Below are 18,370 nucleotides of genomic sequence, written 5' to 3'. Positions count from 1 at the left end.
CGGCATAAGCGCACGAGACGTCTTCTCCCTTAATACGTACTGCGTAAACGCGACTGGGTTTGCACCATCTTTCCAAAATTGATGTCGCCTCCTAGTAAAATACCTTTTAAATTACATCAATATCGACATAAATATTTCTATAATAAAAAAATTACAGCTGTAGAATCTTCCCCCTAAGATCAGTCCATCGGATCTGTTAAAAAGCAGTACCATAAAAAGGTGAGCATGAGAAGTGAAACAAAAGCATATCATTATTTCTTTTATTTATTTTTTATGTTAAGAACACTTTTTTTTTTTTGGGACAGAAGTTACTGAGGACCTAACATATCTTTAGGCTTCACCCACTGATCAAACTGGTCTGAGGTAAGGAATCCCAGCTTTATAGCTGCTTCTTTTAATGTTGTCCCTTCTTTGTGCGCCGTTTTGGCAATCTTGGCTGCTTTGTCATACCCTGTAACAAAACAAAACGAACAAGTTTTCAGTTTCAGAAGATTTGTTAGAGGTGAGAAAAGAGTGAGACACTTGGCCTCTGGAAAATTCATTTCCTAGAAAATGCTATTACTGCTTAACTCAATTTACAGTAAATGTGCACCAAATGTTTACGCCAATTCCTTTCTTAAAGTGAAGGTAAATTCTGTTATTGTTATCTGGTCTTAACACATTTAGATCAAAGTTTTATGTGACTTTCTCCTTTAAAAAAAGTCTTTTTGCAATCTTTCACTTTTCATTATCATTAACAGGCCAATCTGGATGACAAGTACACAAATACTCCCAAACTCTTTTTTTTTTTTTTTTTTTTAACTCTAGTCAGAATTATTTTATAATGCACTGCTATGGCCATTGCAAGGAGGACACATCTTCTTGAACAACAATAGCAGTTAGTGATGTAAATTAATTTGTGGCCAGAGCCATGACTTGGTCTCCTAAACATTGTGATAATACAAATAAAACTTACAAAATAACATTGCCTCAAAATACTTCAGTAAAATGTTTTGACAAGTTTCTGAGCCGTAAACCTACCTATATGCGGGTTAAGTGCTGTTACCAACATCAGAGATTCACTCATTAGTTTGTTGATCCTGTCTGTATTGGCTTGGATTCCAACTACACAGTTGTCAGTGAAAGAAACACAAACATCTCCAAGAAGTCTTGCAGAGTTTAAAACATTTTTAATCTAAAAAAACAAAAAAACAACTGTTATATTCAGACATTAATAGTTGCACAATCAAGTGCATCTGTTCATAACCAGTGCTCTCCCCGCAATATCCACTTCTTTACAGGCTCATTGTAGAAAAGGAGTACAGTGAGTAGCACGCCCTCCTCCTCTAGCAGGGTAAGCTCAGCCACTCCTACGTAGAAGAACTTTGTGAGAAGCATTCAATGGCAGAAGGACTCTGGCATAAAGACGACCACAGTATGTACAGACATCGTTAGAACAATTCACAAATAACCAAGTAAAAACCACATGAAGGCATTTGATTCCTAGTCATTTCCCCCCTCAGATACCAATCAAGAGAAGGCACCTAAAAATATAAAGTACAATAATGTCTGGCATTAGTCCTCTACTTTGACAATCCACAACATGCCACTTTTTTTTTTTTTGGACAGGTGTCTGTTTATCAAAATTTATCTTCTGTGAGACACACCCCTTGGCTGTTTAATATAATTTTACTTGTTTTCCTCTTCAAAACCAGGTGCTATATGCTTACAAGAAGTATGTTCACATCAGCAGAAAAAAAAAATTACCCTAAGCAGACACCGTAAGACAGAGACAAATACTGATTTTATTATAAAATTTCAATTTTCTTTCAATCATTTCTAACATAATAAAAAAGCATTATCAGGCAATATAGGCTGTGCAGAAAAATAACGTATGACACACTGCTTCCTTTGTGCCTCATTTCTAACAAGACAACAAAAACTCCAAAACTTGCCTTTTATTTCTATTTAGTATTAGGATCTTTCCTGCAAGTCACCTTAAACTATCAAGTCTTTTTAAACTATCAACTCTACCCTATGCTATTCCTTCAAAATCTTATACACAGTTCTCCAAAATCTTCTGATTTAATGCTTTGATTCATATTCTTTTCCTCAATTTCTTCTCTGTTTATTTTTCCTTCTTGGCTTTAAGAAAAAAAAAGTAGGTAGCTCAAAGACAAAAATAAGAACTATGATTTGGTGTCAAAACATCCAAATGTCAGTACAAGGTGATATGTTACACTCAATTAGCTTGACTTTTTTAAATTAAATACACAGAAGCATGGTGTATCCTGCTTACACTGTAGAAGGCAGTCGTTAATCATTTACAATTTTACATGACTTACATTAGTAACAGATAGTCACTAAAGAAAAAACCCCAAATCCTCATTTTTAGATAAAACACCAAATTCCCTTTGGCTTTGAACAAAATTTTGTCTCAGTTTGTGTTCCTCTCCCTACTTCCTTAGACTGATGATAAGCATATATTCTTAAGATAAAAGCTTATCTGCATACATTAGTTTCATGTAAAAAAGACTGCCAGTTCCCTGTCAAAATAACAAGGACTTACCATACAAAAAAAGAAAATTTGTTCTCACAATTTATTAGCTTCTCCGGTGCTTGTATTGACCAAATATTCACTGAGGTTTTTTTCCCACAAGTTATTTGATTCTACAAACAATTATTTAAGAAGACCTAGATATTTAAGACTTTATGAACTTACCATCATGGGCTTAAAAACATTTAGTTCAAAGTGCCCATTGCTACCTCCTACAGTAACAGCAACATGATTTCCCATAACTTGGGCTGCCACCATGGTTACAGCTTCACACTGGGTAGGGTTGACTTTTCCTGGTTGTGGAAGGGAGAGAAAAAGGTTACCAAAGAAGGAAGAAGGAAAAAACCCCAAACAAACAAAAAAGCCCAAAATCACACAAAAAATCCCCCAACCAACCAAAACCCAGTAGTTTCCTTATTTACCAAACCACATTCCACAGAAGATGTTTTGTAGGAGGTAACATGTCTTACTCATCTGTATCTGTGCACCACAGAAAAGAAGTAATTTCCATAAATGATAAGAAATTGACAGTACTATTCCAGTAATTCATGTAGGATTTTTAAAACAGCTATGGCTGCTTTAGCAATCTACCAAGACTTTGAGAGCTGGATCAAATGTGCATGAGCTAAGCAGCTGTTAATTACCACAGTTCTTAACTGTCAAGAAATTATAACCCATCTTTACTTGTACAAGTAGGTATTTCTGGTAAATCACTACCAAATCTCAGTCAACTCAAAATTAATTTGTTAGAATTACTTTGTAATAAAATCAGTACTTTTTACTTTGTCAGGGAAAAAACAAAACAAAACAAATTAGAGTGGCCTCCCAACAAGGAAGTTTTATGGTTGATTGCATTTCTAGAAATAATCCTAATAAGAACATTCATTATCTGCTTTTATTAAAGCCAGATATGCTCATGACCTGTTTCTTTTATAATTTATCATACAGGAAGAACATGCCTAGAATACTTTTTTAGGAGAGAGGCAAGGAATGAATACTAATATTATTCCTTCCTTTCTTATCCTCCCATACAATGGGATCATTGCAGAAGGGAAAATGTAAGTGCATAACACTAATCATGCTAGGAAGTAAAGACAGAAGTCAATTTACATCATGATATTGCTACAATTCATAGATTAGATAATTTAAAAGTTGTTTCAGAAAAGCCTTTACATAAAAATTGTAGAGATCTTGCAATTCTAAAATAAGGTTTTGAGAAGTATACTTGTATTAATAGTCATACGTTTACACATTACTCTCCTCCACATACTTGCCAACACACAGCTGTGCAAGCAAGTATTTTTACAAACACAAATTTTGTTAAAATAAAGATAAAAACTAACAGAAGTGTTGAATTATGGACATACTGACATTTGAAGTGGTGTTTGGTAGATGTCTATTAAGAGTTTGTGGTCCAAAACAAAAGAAACAGGCAATTTTTCTCTTTATGTTTTCTCTGTACCTGGCATGATGCTGCTTCCTGGTTCATTTTCAGGCAGGATGAGTTCTCCTAGTCCAGAGCGTGGTCCAGAACCCAGGAAACGAATATCATTAGCTATTTTCATCAGACTGCATGCCACTGTGTTCATAGCTCCACTGAGTTCAACCAGAGCATCGTGAGCCGCAAGAGCTTCAAACTTATTTGGAGCAGTGACAAAAGGCAAACCTACAGGGTGGTGGGAGAAACATTAAACCTGTGAAGCACTTCCTTGCAGACATAAACCAGATAATCAAACACATAATTAGCTTAATAATAATAATAATAAAAGATAATAGCACTGTAAGATCATCTCCCTTTTCTAGACCTATCCCACAAACATATTTCTTAAACAGAGTAAATTCAATACAAAAGACACACTAAAAATCATTAAAACAAAGAACATGACATTTGAGCATCTACCCACAACAAAGGTACACATTTCAAGCTCTCATACTATGTTGCATACTAAGCATTGCTTTTGCACCACAATATTTTGTGAATGTCAATAATCTCTTACAAGTTAGCCCAAACTTATGTATTTCTTCCATTTTTAAATCAAGTTAGATTCTTTAGATTGTCAATTGCTGTGATGCTTTCTCTCAGTTATGAAAATAGAGGGTTTTGCAGCACAAAGCAGACATTAGGATAAATAAAGAGTAATCACAATGGAATTAGCTACTTTAAAAAAAAAGGCACATCCAAGTATCAGCACTGGAAGGGAACAACAAACCAGACAGAACACGTGAAAGCTGATTCAGACTTAGGAGGATGCCTAAAACTGCTGCCAACAGTAAGAGCACAGAGGCACTGGAAGCAACAGCTCTGTTTACATTAATTAAATGCCTGAGATTTGAGGCTAGGTTCCACAAGAAGAAAAGTGTCAGCAGTATTAGTGGTAATGGACATCACTAAGGATGTGTGCAGGGATGCTGACTGTGGGCTGGACTTCTGCCCCACAAAGCTATTGGTCTGAGCTTACATTGCCAGTTTAAACAAGAATAGCATAACACCGTTTGCTAGAGAAACAGCAGAGGTTCTACTATGTTTTGCAGTTCCTGCCAAACACCAAATCCTGTCTAATTTGCACAGGCTTCTGAATTGCATAGCTGCCTTCTCAGTTGCAGAGATCATTCCAAACTTTCCATTTTGCCTTTGCCAATAAACTTCCCCTATAAGGACATGTGAGACTTCAAAAGTCTGCCCTACTTGTTTTCAACTCATGCAACCTGCCCATACTGTACACTTAACAAGCATCAAGATGGAAGAGTTTCCTAACACCGCTGATGGCTTCTTCAAGCACCAAAATAAGCCCTTTGCTGCTTCTCAGCAGCTGCTGTTTATGACAAGTTACTTCTTCCCTCGCAGGGTGCAAGGAAGTCTTGACCCTCTACAAGACAGTGAATAATAGATCCATTAAAACAAAAATACTGTTGATAAGCAGGTTCAGGTTTTACAGCAAATTTAAATGAAAGACATATGCATTCATTTTGGCGGTATTTTAAAAACTGATACTGTGACACAGTAGAACTGGTTTACAGATCAAAAAACTCAATGGCTCTATAAATTAAGTTTTAAGATTTATAAAGACAGCATAAAAAAAACCCAGACAGCTTTTACTCCTTCACATGAAGAAATGTAGTGGCTTTAGGAGGGGTTTTTTCCCCTTTTTTTTGTGCAAACTCACTACAGACTAAGAGAGCCACAGGAGCAGTGATCAAGACAGAAGCATTATAGGTGGGCTAATAATAAAAGCCTGAAACCATATCCATCTTCTATAAGCTTTGCTCAGAAAAACATGGTAATCTCAGTCACTTTCAGTGCACTGAGTATAATTATAAAAATACATTGCATGAAAAATCCTAAGTATAAGGTGTATCACATATGGCGTTAACACAAAGTTTCCTATTAAAATATAAACATAATTCAAGCTTATGAGAAGTATGGAAACTGAAAGACTTAGTTTGAATTTGACTGTATGTTACATATACTGCTTTACTGATAACTCAGAAATATCATTCCTCACCCGTCAGTTCAGAAACTTTAGCAGCAACTTTCTCAGCAAAGCCAATTCTTGTGTTTAATCCTGTACCGACTGCAGTCCCGCCAGCTGCCAGCTGATACACTCTTGGCATGGTTGACTCAATCCTAGCCACACCATATTTAATTTGTTGCACATAGCCACTAAATTCCTTTGAAAGAAAGGAGGACAAAATAAGGGAACAAAGACAACAACCAAGAATAAGCATGTAGAATTATTTAGATTTTTAACATGATTGGACTAATTTCTTTAAAAAACTGAAGGCACTGAACTCCACACAGATGCTAAATCTTAGCATATTTTCACTAAAAGTAAAAATTTACATATATTAGAAGACTGCTCTCACAGTATGAACCATTACACATAAAAACAATCTACACATATAAAAATGTATTCACAATGCCTCTTTCTCTTGCCTTTTATTTCAGTTGTGTACTTAGCAGAATCTGAATCCAAGGTAAATCAGCTCTCAGATTAAATTAACGTCCTCAAGGTACAATTAGAGAAACAGATCCTGGGCTTTTTTCATTTACTTTTAGTTAGTAAAAAGCCCACCTATGCATTCTTGGAAAAAAAACCCACAAATTTTACATGTATTTTTATCAGTTCAGTTTAAATTAATTCATTACCAAATTAATGAAATATAACCCATTCTTGACAATAAGACTATAAAGATTTGCTATCATATATATACACGATCATATGTATTACAAAGATTTTCATTCAAAATACTTAGCTTTGTGTTTTACAAAACTTAATTTATGTAAGCTTACAGATTACAGACTAACTACCTTCTTCCTTCTGATGTCAGTCTAATAGAAATACCATCTGTTATTTGGTAATGGAACATGATTTAAAAATCTTATTACTGTTAGAAGTAAAGCACACATGGAAAAAAATTAAGAAAATTTATGATGCAGTAGAGTACAGCATCCAGAAAACTCCAATAAAGATGCAAATACTTTGACTGAGATTGAGGCAGTTTCCTATTATTTCTCTTCAGCTATCAACTTAATTTAGGCCTCCAAGTTTGCCTCTGTTTCTTCCAATGTATTTACAAGAATTAAAAAAAAAGAGCGTTTTTTTTTTTTTACCTGTCCAAGCGTAAGTGGAACAGCATCTTGTGTATGAGTGCGCCCTATTTTTATGATTTGGGAAAACTCTTTGGATTTTGCTTCAAGTGCATTCTGAAGCTTCTTTAATCCAGGTAACAACACCTCATTAACCTCCTGGGCAGCAGCGATATGCATTGCTGTGGGGAAAGTGTCATTTGAACTCTGTGAAGGAAGTTTAAGAAATTTATTTGCAAGCTTTTCTCACCACTGTTGCTGTAAGATGTACATGTATGGCTTTGTTCTTTTTATTTTATAAACAAGAAGAAAGAGTAAGCAATTGAGGAGTATTCCACAAGTCAATCTGCAGAAATAATAAAATCTAAACTCCAGTCCAGCATCTTATTGATAAAGTCAATTTTTTATAACTATACCCACAGAAACTACTCTACATGAGTAGACTGTTCACAACAACATTGGAACAAAAGAAAAGAAAAAAGAATTGCTAAAGTAGTTAAGAGAGACAGATAACAAATGGATGGATGATTTTAAAGGAATTGTAGGTGTCTTTAAAACACTTATTTGTTGCTTTGGTAATCTTAAATCCATAGTTCCCAGGACACTGAATAAGCACAGAAGATCAGGAAGGGATGCAACTGAGTAAGTGCCTTAAACTTCAGCCAATCTGAAGAAAATATTAAGAGTCAAGTATAATAAAATGTCTACCATGATCCTTGGGGAAAAATATGAAGTGGATATTTCCTTTACCCATTACAGGACTTTAGCCATCTTACTATTCTTTCTACATGCTTCATGTAATGCATTATGGAGGTAACAGTTATAAGTATGCAACCTTTAGAAACTGGATCTATATTTAACTACTTTAAGACCGTTTGCAGTAGCAGTGGTGGTCACCAGGCCACGTCTACCCACTACATCACATGTGAGTTCATCTATCATGAATGAGTTCAAAATTTTTCATCTCAAAAGCTCATATTGTCACTGACCAACATTTTAAAGTAAATTTAAACTGAAAAACCTGGAAAATTGTTGCCAAAACTGTACACAAAGTTACTTTCTTTTTCTTTTTTTTTTTCCCTTCTAATTCTAAACAGTGGATATAAGAGAATTCAAAATTCACAATTAAAAAACAAACAAACTTTTGACATTAAAAGCAGTATAATGCAAGTATAATGACCTGGCTTTTGTTAACATGATCATTCGGATGTACTGGGTTTTTGCTCCCCAGTTTACCCCCCATTATCTCAATGGCTCTATTGCTGATGACTTCGTTGACATTCATATTGGTTTGAGTTCCAGACCCAGTCTGCCACACTACCAATGGAAAGTGATCATTTAATTTTCCTTCAGCCACCTATAATGGAAAAAGAGAGAAAATTTGTTCTACAGATTTGTTCTACAGAGAGAAAAAAAAAAATCATAAAATTGAGAATTTTATAACTATAATTCAAATAACATTCTCCATTATATTTGTAAATCTACATATAACAGTTGTGAATTTATACCAGAATAACTAAGGGAGTTTGATGCAATACCAGATATTAAAAGGGCAAAAAAGTTTTGCTAAGCTTTTTGAAGATGCTGAATTCTGAAATACAGAGAAATATGTAATTTAATTTCATGTTCTCCAGTCATAGAAAGAAAAGATTTTAAAAAGGTCTTTTAGGTTGTATCTTCAATGCAGATTATTTCATATGTCTGAAAACGTCCCCTCCTTCCCAAATGTTAAACATATTTTGATTCTAATCTTCCTGGTTAGGACTAGGGGTAGGACTAGAGGTAGTATGTGCTGGTTCTCCCTTCCACAGTTATTTGCTCTGTTAGTAAGATCTCCCAGGTGAAGGAAATAATCTTAATTAGTTTCTCAATCAGAGCACGTAAGGTGCTTCAGGGTACTGATTCAATGTTGTGTGTCTTCTTGGGTCATGACCATCCTTTGGGTGTCAGAAACATCAGTTTTTGGACAGCACTTATCTGTTTACAAACTCCCCATCAGCATGGGTGCATTGCTTTCTCTTGGAAATCAAGTTCAACAGCTGCGCAGTTTCATCATGAACACTGATCACAACTATACAACAATTTGAATTAGAGGCATTCAGAAGTCCATTCCTCATGGGAAACAGTCCTCCAGAAGAGGTGTTTTTGTAAAAGGCCATCTGTCATGCGCGTGCAGTACATGGTATCTGTATAATTGGACTCTAAAATTTCTCCAGAAATAAATTTCATACAGGAAAGTTCCAGACCTCTTAACACCTGTAGACATTAGATTTCACATCAACAAAATGAGAAAGCAGATGGTTGCTGGTAGCAAATACCTTCTTCCTGTAAAGTGTGCTTTCCCTAATACTGCCCAGGACCTACACGGCTTTAAAGGACTTGTGACTGTCTTTACTATACATCAACTGTAACTGAATATGTTATACACATAAACAAGTATGAGGATCACATGGACTTAAAAAGATTCATATGTATTGACTTGCTGATTACCTGTGGGAACAAGGTCCCAATCAGCCAGAAATGGCTATACCAACTTACATCTTCTGTAGGCAGGCTATGACAACTACCATTTCAAATCAAAACAGAACAGCAGGTACAAATACTCTCCTCCTCCATCTACATTTTTTGGAGCCTGTTGAACCTTATATGCATTTAGAGATTTTTTCTAAATAGGTGTTTGTGATAGTATAGAAATCTGTGCTCAGAAGTATCACCCCCATGCATATTTGCCTCAGAAATTTGAGAACGCAAAGCAAAGGATCTGTTGTCACAACTTTGCAGATTATCAGGATACATCACTCCTCCTGCAGTCATGCTTTTCAGGAAAGGATCTTACATATTTCCCATCTTACGCAGGGGCAAAGTTCCCACTTCCAAGAGTAACATAATTCCTTGCTGTATCTCTTTCTTTTTAACTTATATTAGAAAATTATTTTGGACATAAGAGAAAGGATATCACCACAGGGGTGTTTTAAAAAACACAACAAAAAAGCCTCAAACAACTTTCAGAACTCATGAATCAAAACTAAGTAGCCTTTAGCCACCAAAACTTCTGAACCACCCTTAACTAGGAGAACTCTAGAAACCACAAGAAGAGACTGGACTATTCTGGAGTTCTCCAAAGCTCTTGGGTCTTGGGACTTATGATGCTACAGCTGGTAGAAAGAGGATAAGGCCTTGTGCAAATACTGAAATATTTTTAAGCTAGTCAGAACAAGAAAGCTCTGTAAAACAATGCTTCTAGATAAATATAGCTGTTGATTTACACAAAGCAACACACCTGGTATTACCATACCTCAAACCATGGTCATTCACAACTCTGTGCACTTGGGTGGCATTTATCCTGAGAAAGAGGAGATGCCTCCGTGTGTCACATCATGTCCTTTTTAGCTAGAAAAGTGATACTTAAAAAGCACAGATTTACCAGTAAGCTTAAGTCTGAGGAGGAAGTAGACTAGTAACAGAGAAACTATTCAGATTGCAGATGGTCTTCATATTACCAAGATGCAATTGCTTAACAGATTGGAGACTTTCAAAACAAAAAAGCATTGCTTGGCATGTCAGACTTTATGTTAGCTGAATGAACTGAGATTCCATTCCCCTCCTAGGTTTTTTTTATACTGTTCATCTGGAAGTGTCGACACTATGCAAGTAATGAGTAATCTTAATAGAGGAAGAAAATTACATTGTTTTTAGAACTTAAGTATCAAACTGTATTTGAACATTGTATCATTTCCATAAGAAGGAAAATAGTAAAACATTATATTAAGTAAATGATTTCTTAAGATGAAGAACAAAATTTACTAGCAATAAATGCCTTCCTCTTATAATTTGAGAAATGCAAGAGGTCATCCACTGGCCTCCAAACTTCCTATGAAAAGCTTAACAAAAACCCAGTTACAGTTCTAGTATTTTGAACATTTTGTTCCTACCTCATTTGCCGCTTTTACGATAGCATTAGCAATCTTTGGGTCAAGACCATAATCTTGATTTACTTCAGCAGCTGCTCTCTTCAAGATGCCAAAAGCCCTTATAACTTGAACCTGAGACACAAGATTAAGTTTAAATACATTTCTTTTTCCCCCAAAGGACATCTTAGGAACACATAGTGCAGGTCTAGTTCTAAACCAAACTCCTTCTGAAAAATCCAGCAGTAGTCCATCAAGGGAGGTGATCCTCCCCCTGTACTCCACTTTTGTGAGACTTCATCTGGAGTACTGCGTCCAGCTCTGGGGCCCTCAAAATAAGAAGGACATCGACCTGTTGGACTGAGACCAGAGGGCGGCCATGAAGCTGATCAGAGGGCTGGAGCACCTCTCCTATGAGGACAGGCTGAGAGACTTGGGATTGTTCAACCTGGATAGCAGAAGGCTCCGGGGAGACCTTATAGCAGACTTGCAGTACCTAAAGGGAGCCTACAGGAAATCTGGAGAGGGACTGTTTACAAGGGCATGGAGTGACAGGACAAGGGGTAATGGCCTTAAGTTGAAGGAGGGTAGATTTAGATTAGATATTAGGAAGAAATTCTTCCCTGTGAGGGTGGTGAGGCACTGGAACAGGTTGCCTAGAGAGGTTGTGGAGGCCCCATCCCTGGAAGTGTTCAAGGCCAGGTTGGATGGGGCTTTGGGCAACGTGGTCTAGTGGAGGGTGTCCCTGCCCATGGCCAGGGGGGTTGGAACTAGATGACCTTTAAGGTCCCTTCCAACCCAAACCATTCTATGATTCTATGATCAACCAAACCAAAGAGCAATCAGATCACATGACCTATGCTCCCATTAACAGTCTAGAAAGCAGTACTCAGCTCATTCTTTTTAAGTCCAGTTATGCTTTGTGTATCAAAACAGATTACATGCATTAAAACAAACAGAAAAGGAGGATTGGTTCTATTTCTAAAATAGCCTTTTTGAGGGCAAACTAATGTATGTTTCAGTACGTGCAAAACCAGCGCATGACAAAGCACGTGCACACTAATGCTCTATGCACAGCTACACATGAAAAAATAACTTCATATCAACTCATGCTACACTAAACATCCTCACTAAAACTACGTAATGCTATAGCAAACAAATTATTCCATTTAGTCTTTTGTCTTCAGAAAAACCAAAGATAGATTTCTGTTCATCCTGGTTATTAAAAAAAAATAAGCAACACAATAAAATAATTACTCAAAAGCAACATTCAATTTATCTAAATGCAACAAAAAGTATTTCTACCACAGAATTATCTTGCCATAGATTTCTAACTTTAATTAAAATTCAAAGTTAATCATATTCCCAGCAAAAGTCTAAGAAGTTATTCACTCTCGCATCCAAAACACACTTAAAGAGAAGAAATGAACACAGCTTTAAATGACTTACTGGCATTCTTTCTGAAACACCTCCAATCTTGAAATTCATTGTAGATCTGACAGTCTGGGCACCATAGTATTTGTCACTTGGGACCTTCAGTTCACCAAAGGTATCATATTCTATCCTAAAAGCCTCTTGAGTGGACTATGGAAAAGGAGAGCAAAAAAATAAACGTATTTCAAACACTGGTAAAGAGCACATCCTTTTTGAAAGCAGATATGGTTAAGAAAAAATGTGCAAGAAGGGGAAAAAAACAAAGGCATGCAGCTAGTCATAGGTATTTTTCTAATTATATATTCAAAGTTAAGACATTTTTCTAGTTTGAGCACCTGTCTCACAAAGTCACAACCACTAACATGCAGGCTCGCAGACCCACTGGTGACAGGCAGCACTGCAACACTTAAGACCTCAGCTGCCCACTGTATGAAACACATCATCCTGACAAAAGACTTAGTTTCTTCTTTTCAAAGAATTAGTAACTTATCTTACAATTTACAGAATTCGTGTTTTGTTAAAACCAAAGGGAGGAACTAGCACAGTAAGAATGTAGGTGGTATCCACCCAGGCAACATACATGTAACACGATCCCTGTTTGAAATCCACACTGCACATGGGACAGAAGAAAAACACTAGAAGGAAGCAACTGACTAATTCAGTACCAAGTTACTGACAATTAATTATCTTCCCAAGTCTAATAAACCAGGAACACAGTTGCCCTAACCAAAGTAGCTGTGAAGAAACTGCATCTAGGAATATTTTGTGCAATATTTATGTAAGGCAGTATTTCTGTACGACATATACACCTAACATTGTTATCTAACACAGCTAGAGGTAACTAATTTTAGCTGACATATACCAAGTAAAAAGTATTTTTTTTTTTACTTTTTGTGAAACAATCCATTCATTTGTGATGATGTGATCACATCCACGTGCAGCTCTACAAAGGTTATGGGACTGGACAGGAAGCAAGAGGTGTTTAATCTTCCTCTCCCCATGCCTTGGTTAGCAAAGTCCCAATTTTCTGTGAGAAAGGTGTTCATCCTTCCCCAGACCCCAAGGAGATTACCTTCTTGCAGAGTCTTCAGGAAGGGGAGGAAGTCTTTTTTAATTCTTAATCACAGATGGAGTAAAACAATCTCAGTTCCATAAGTAGTGTATGTACAATGCCAGATTCTGACCAAACCGTGACCCTCAGGGGTGAATCCTTGTGATAGCTCTACCTGAGTATCAAGTCAGTGTTGCAGCACAGTGAAAGTAGAAAAGCAAATGTTAGAAACTATTAAGAAAAGCAGAGGATACAAGCAGAAACATTACTGTGCCATCATGATTCACCTACACTCTGAAGTCTTTGTGCAGATTTGGTTCTTTTATCTCAAAAAGCGTATTACTGGAAACAGTACAAAGAAAGGCAATAAGGCTGATGAAAGGTAGGGAACAGCTTTCTTAAGACAACTGACTTTTTAATTCAGAAGAGAGCTAACTTGGGGTTTGAAGGGAAAATGAGGTCAATAAAAACATCAGTAGAATGGCAATAGGTGTTAGCTGCTCACTGTCTCTTCCAATACAAGAAAAAGGATCCACAAGGTCAGGCTAGTAGGAGTCAGGTTCAAAGCAAGGAAGTGAAGCAGCTCTGCAGACAAGTAGCAGACTGACAAAACTCCTTGCCAGCTGATGCTGTGGATGCTAGAAGTCTGCACAAGTTCAGGGAAGACGAGATAAGCACTCAGAAAAATATCTAAACTGGATTATTATACAGACAAACCACAGACTAAGGAAATCCTCTGACATGAAAATGAAAAGCCTAGGTCAGAGTAAGAGGAAAACATCACGTATGTTTGCACAGTTCTTACTCTTCCCTAGGTGTCCGCTTCTGAAGTCAGACTGTTCCTCTCTTCTTGGTCCATTTTACTTGCTGCTTGCTTGGTGGGTCTCAGTCTTCTTGGACAGAAGCACAGCTGGGTATTGGGCAGAACAGCCTCTCCAGCAACACTGACTTTCTGCAGCAGCTAGTCTAGGGCCGCATCACTGCGGATGGCAAGCTGCAGGCGGTGGTAGCGTGTGTGTCGGGGGGTGTTACAACCTTTCTACTGTCCTAAGCATTGTTCCCGGACACACTCTGCCATCAGGTACTCCAGCAGTCGCATACCAGAGACACCAGCCCCGCTCACTTAGGGCACTCTTGCAGAGTGCATGTGACCCAGAAGAAACTGCAGCCCAGCCCACAAACAGCAAGGGTTGGCTCTCGCATCACTGTCCCACTCCCCACACCTTGTGTTTTGGCTGATGCTCTCCCAGACACTGACCCCACAAGAATACAAAGCTTAGTGTGGACCAATACATCATTCCTATGTTCTTTAACCCTCTTTATCCTATTTAAATCACTTAGCATTAATTTACATGCCAACAAGAAACAGAACACAGTCAACACTTATTTAGTATCTTACTACCAAAAATGTTTAATGGGGATGCTTGTGGGTCTTACTGTACATGTCCATATTTTAATATTCCACAGCAGATATCATTGATGCATCTGACATCCCTGCTTTTGATATTTGGACACCTTGTGTAAGCAGACAATATCAAGCTTTTCCTAGAGCTGGATAAGTAGAACCAATTCAGTTCCAAGCCCAGCTCTTGATAGTGTCACTGGTTCAACCACCAAAAGTAACCATGCTCAAATGATACAAAAAAGTTAAACTACTTGTAACCTTTTAGACAAAAAAGCTAGCAGTTGCACAACTGATCCCTCAAACTTACATAATTCCAATGTCAACAATGGTGAAACAAAGATAAGTAGGATCAGTACCTCCTCATACAAGTACCTTTTAACAACAAAATCCTGTTATTAAAAAAAAATTATTTCCCTAGCCAATTCCACGTTACATACATTCACAAACTCCAATGAAGTTAACAGGGTAAGGTACTTTATGCTGAGTATCATTTGCTGAGTAGCATTAGGTAAAAAAGCAAAGTGATGTTTTTCACACGTACTAAAGTAACTAAACTAAACGTCAGCATTACCTTCAGAGTAGCGTAGCTGCCTGCCTGCAGAAGTCACTGTCTGAATTTTTATGTAAAAAACCCCATGCTTCCCCCACTCCTTAGACAGAATTCACCCTCTTGGGTGGCTTTATGAGCTGAAGGTCCCAGTTCCAGTATCTAAAGGGGTTTCTGTAGTCACTCCCTGCCCTAGGGAACCTGCCCTAAAACGGTGCTACAGGAACACACTCATGTCATCCCCCACCAGTGGGCTACAGGAGAAGCCAAAAGGAGACCTAGCAACTCTGCCACAAGCCAAGGCAAACTCCTCTACTCGCTTAGCTTCTATCACAGCTATAGCAAGTCTCAGCTCAGAACTATTCCCCACCTTTACAATTTTTTTATTATTTTTAAGAGGCCTGACAAGGTGTGCCCTTCCTCCCAAAACCCCAAGAATCTATAGTCCAGAGCTTACACAGTTAGGCAAACATAACTGTACTTTTGCCTTGTTGCAGGGAACTCATCAGCCAGAACTGATTGCACCATAACACAGTGCAGATATTCAAATGGCAGAACTGCTGCAATAATGTTTCCTGTGGAAAATTACATTCTGATTTAAGGATGCAGCAACTTTTGGGTATAAATATTTCAATTCAAAGAATCACCATTTTTAGCATGCCAAAACCAATTTTTGAAGGCAAACAGAAAATGGAATTTGTGCTCAACTGCTCTCCTTTAACAGATGAAGAATGTTTCCATTTTTAAGTGTCATTTCTCATTTATAACATCAATTGAGTAAAAAATTCTGAAATTTACTCTTTAGAAACCAAAACCAAGTTTTTTACAATGTTCAGCTGAAGAAGGACCATTATGACCACAATTTCATTTAAAACATCTTGTGCAATTTAGCTCTAAGTTAAAGCAACACAATAGTCATACCACAGGAGAACATGCACATTTGGTTGTATCTACACAAGGTGTTCCAAAACAACTCTTGCTACTGAAAAATCTCTGCAAGCATCAAAAAGTAGTGTTGGGTTTTTTAATTTAAATACTCGTTGATACATTTTTGGTGGTCCTCTTGGAAATAAAAGCATACAAAATTTTCCTGTAAGAATTCAAGGGCTGCTTGAGTTCCAAATTAGCTGAGGGGTATTTCTGCTGTTATTTAAACCCAAGCAATTAATAATTTCTATTTACAGTACAGGTCATATTTCTGACCAGCAAAGATCAATGGGCATATATTTCCTGTAAGACTGCAGCCTTTCATAAATACTGGGTCTTCAGCAAGTAAATGAAGATCATGATCTACAATGTTTTTCTTGGATAATGCCAAAAAGAAAAATAAAAACAGGGAACCACCTGACAGGCCAAGGGCTTATGAGTTACATAGTCTGCTCTGACACAGGTTTTGTTACACAGGTATGTTTCATTCACCATGCAGTTTATTCACTTATTTGGAAGCTGGGGTTTTTAATGCCACTTTCTATACCATAATAAATACCACAGACTGGGAAATAATGTTCTAGTTAAATATATTAACTATTTTACTAAACTAAATAATAAAATTAACTTATTAATTCATCAATCTCACTTTCTGCAGGAATTATTCTGACAGTCTCGAGTTATCTCCTCATTTTAAGGAGTGAAATTACAGAGATGCACCTGAGACTAAGGTTTCCATGTAACGACCTAGCCGTTAATACTGAGATTCAGAGGTCCTTATTTAAATAACATCTTCATTTCAACATTGAACTGCGTGCAATAAAATAGTTCCACTCACGTTTCAGCCTGACACTCAACTGATTATACTTGAATGCTAACGGAGGATGGCTGCTAGAGGTCACTGGCCGTTCTCAGCAGAAAGCTCCATAGTTTTCAGGCAGCCTCAAAGATTTTCCAGATACTCTCATTTCTGTGAGAATACAGCTTTTTCTTATTTGTACAACAGCTTTAGGAAATGGCCTGTAATTTCTGTGGAAGAAGCTGCTGCATGCCACAGCTCCGTCAAAGCAGGTCCTGCGGTAACACCTTTCCTGGCCCCTCGGCCTGATGCCAGCCCACCGCTCACCTCGCTCCCCCTCCAGGGCCACGCTGAGACGCCTAACAGCCCTGCTCACGACGTAAATCCCATCCCCCGGGCAGCTGCGCGCTGCAGAAACCACCGCCTCGGAGCTGCGAATCTGGGCGCGCCAGCGCTGCCGAGCGGGGGCTGAGCCGGGCCCCGGCGTTACCCGCGCACTCCGCCGCAGGCCGCACGGCGCCGGGCGGGGACAAGCGCCACAGCCTACCCGGCGGAAGAGAGAAAGCACCGCACAAGCTTGACCGGGAACGGCGGCAACACGTTCCCGGTGCCGCTGCCGGCGCCCTCCCCACGGGGGAACACGCCAGACTGAATCCCCCGTGCCCGCTGCCGTCGTTTCCTCAGGCTGCGCGCGACCGCTCGCCCCCGCTCCCGGCCGGTGAGGGACGGGGGGGCCCGACGGAGGGTCGCGAGCGCCGGCGGGTGCAGGGGGTGGAGCCACGGCGGCAGCGGCTGGCAGTGGCAGTTAGAGGTCACCGCTTCCCCGCCCCCCCCTCCCCTCCCCTCCCTCCCGCCGGGGCGCTCACCATGGCGCGCGGCGGCGGCGGGCCCCAACGGGCGGCGGCGGCGCGCGGGGGCGGCTGTCGCGCGAAGAGGCCAGCGGAGCAGCCCAGGCGGCGGCAGGCGCGGAGTGAGCGGTGCATGGTGACGGCGGCGGGGAGCACCGCCGGGGGCCGGCCGCGGGGAGGGGAGACAACGGGCCCGCCCCGGACGAGCGTCAAGGGGGTGAGGGCGTCTATCAGCCTGGAAGCTCCGCCGCGCCAATCGGCTGCCACGGGCGGGGCGGGAGCCGAGCTCCGGCGAGCCAGCCGCGGGAGAACCGCCTCAGCGGCGGG

General features: G+C 39.1%; 1 protein-coding gene across 2 annotated transcripts; it reads right to left on the bottom strand.

Annotated features, from left to right (window-relative positions):
• Positions 1-246: 246 nt before the first annotated feature.
• FH (fumarate hydratase) lies at positions 247-18,267 on the bottom strand. Of its 2 annotated transcripts, none has more exons than XM_075744663.1 (10): positions 18,062-18,267; positions 12,482-12,616; positions 11,057-11,167; positions 8,305-8,481; positions 7,149-7,331; positions 6,040-6,205; positions 3,999-4,202; positions 2,702-2,829; positions 1,021-1,174; positions 247-451 (listed from the first exon to the last, which is right to left on the bottom strand). In XM_075744663.1, exons 1-10 carry the CDS (start codon positions 18,176-18,178, stop codon positions 309-311), a joined length of 1,518 nt encoding a protein of 505 aa, XP_075600778.1. In that variant the 5' UTR covers positions 18,179-18,267; the 3' UTR covers positions 247-308. The 2 variants fall into 2 exon arrangements, with proteins under 2 accessions (XP_075600778.1, XP_075600779.1); XM_075744664.1 differs by lacking the exon at positions 18,062-18,267 and adding an exon at positions 17,235-17,529.
• Positions 18,268-18,370: the final 103 nt, after the last annotated feature.

This window comes from Balearica regulorum, chromosome 2 (genome assembly GCF_011004875.1).
Source record: "Balearica regulorum gibbericeps isolate bBalReg1 chromosome 2, bBalReg1.pri, whole genome shotgun sequence".
Classification (NCBI taxonomy): Eukaryota; Metazoa; Chordata; class Aves; order Gruiformes; family Gruidae; genus Balearica; species Balearica regulorum.
The sequence above is the reverse complement of the archived record's forward strand: the minus strand, read 5'-3'. Positions and strand labels throughout refer to the sequence as shown.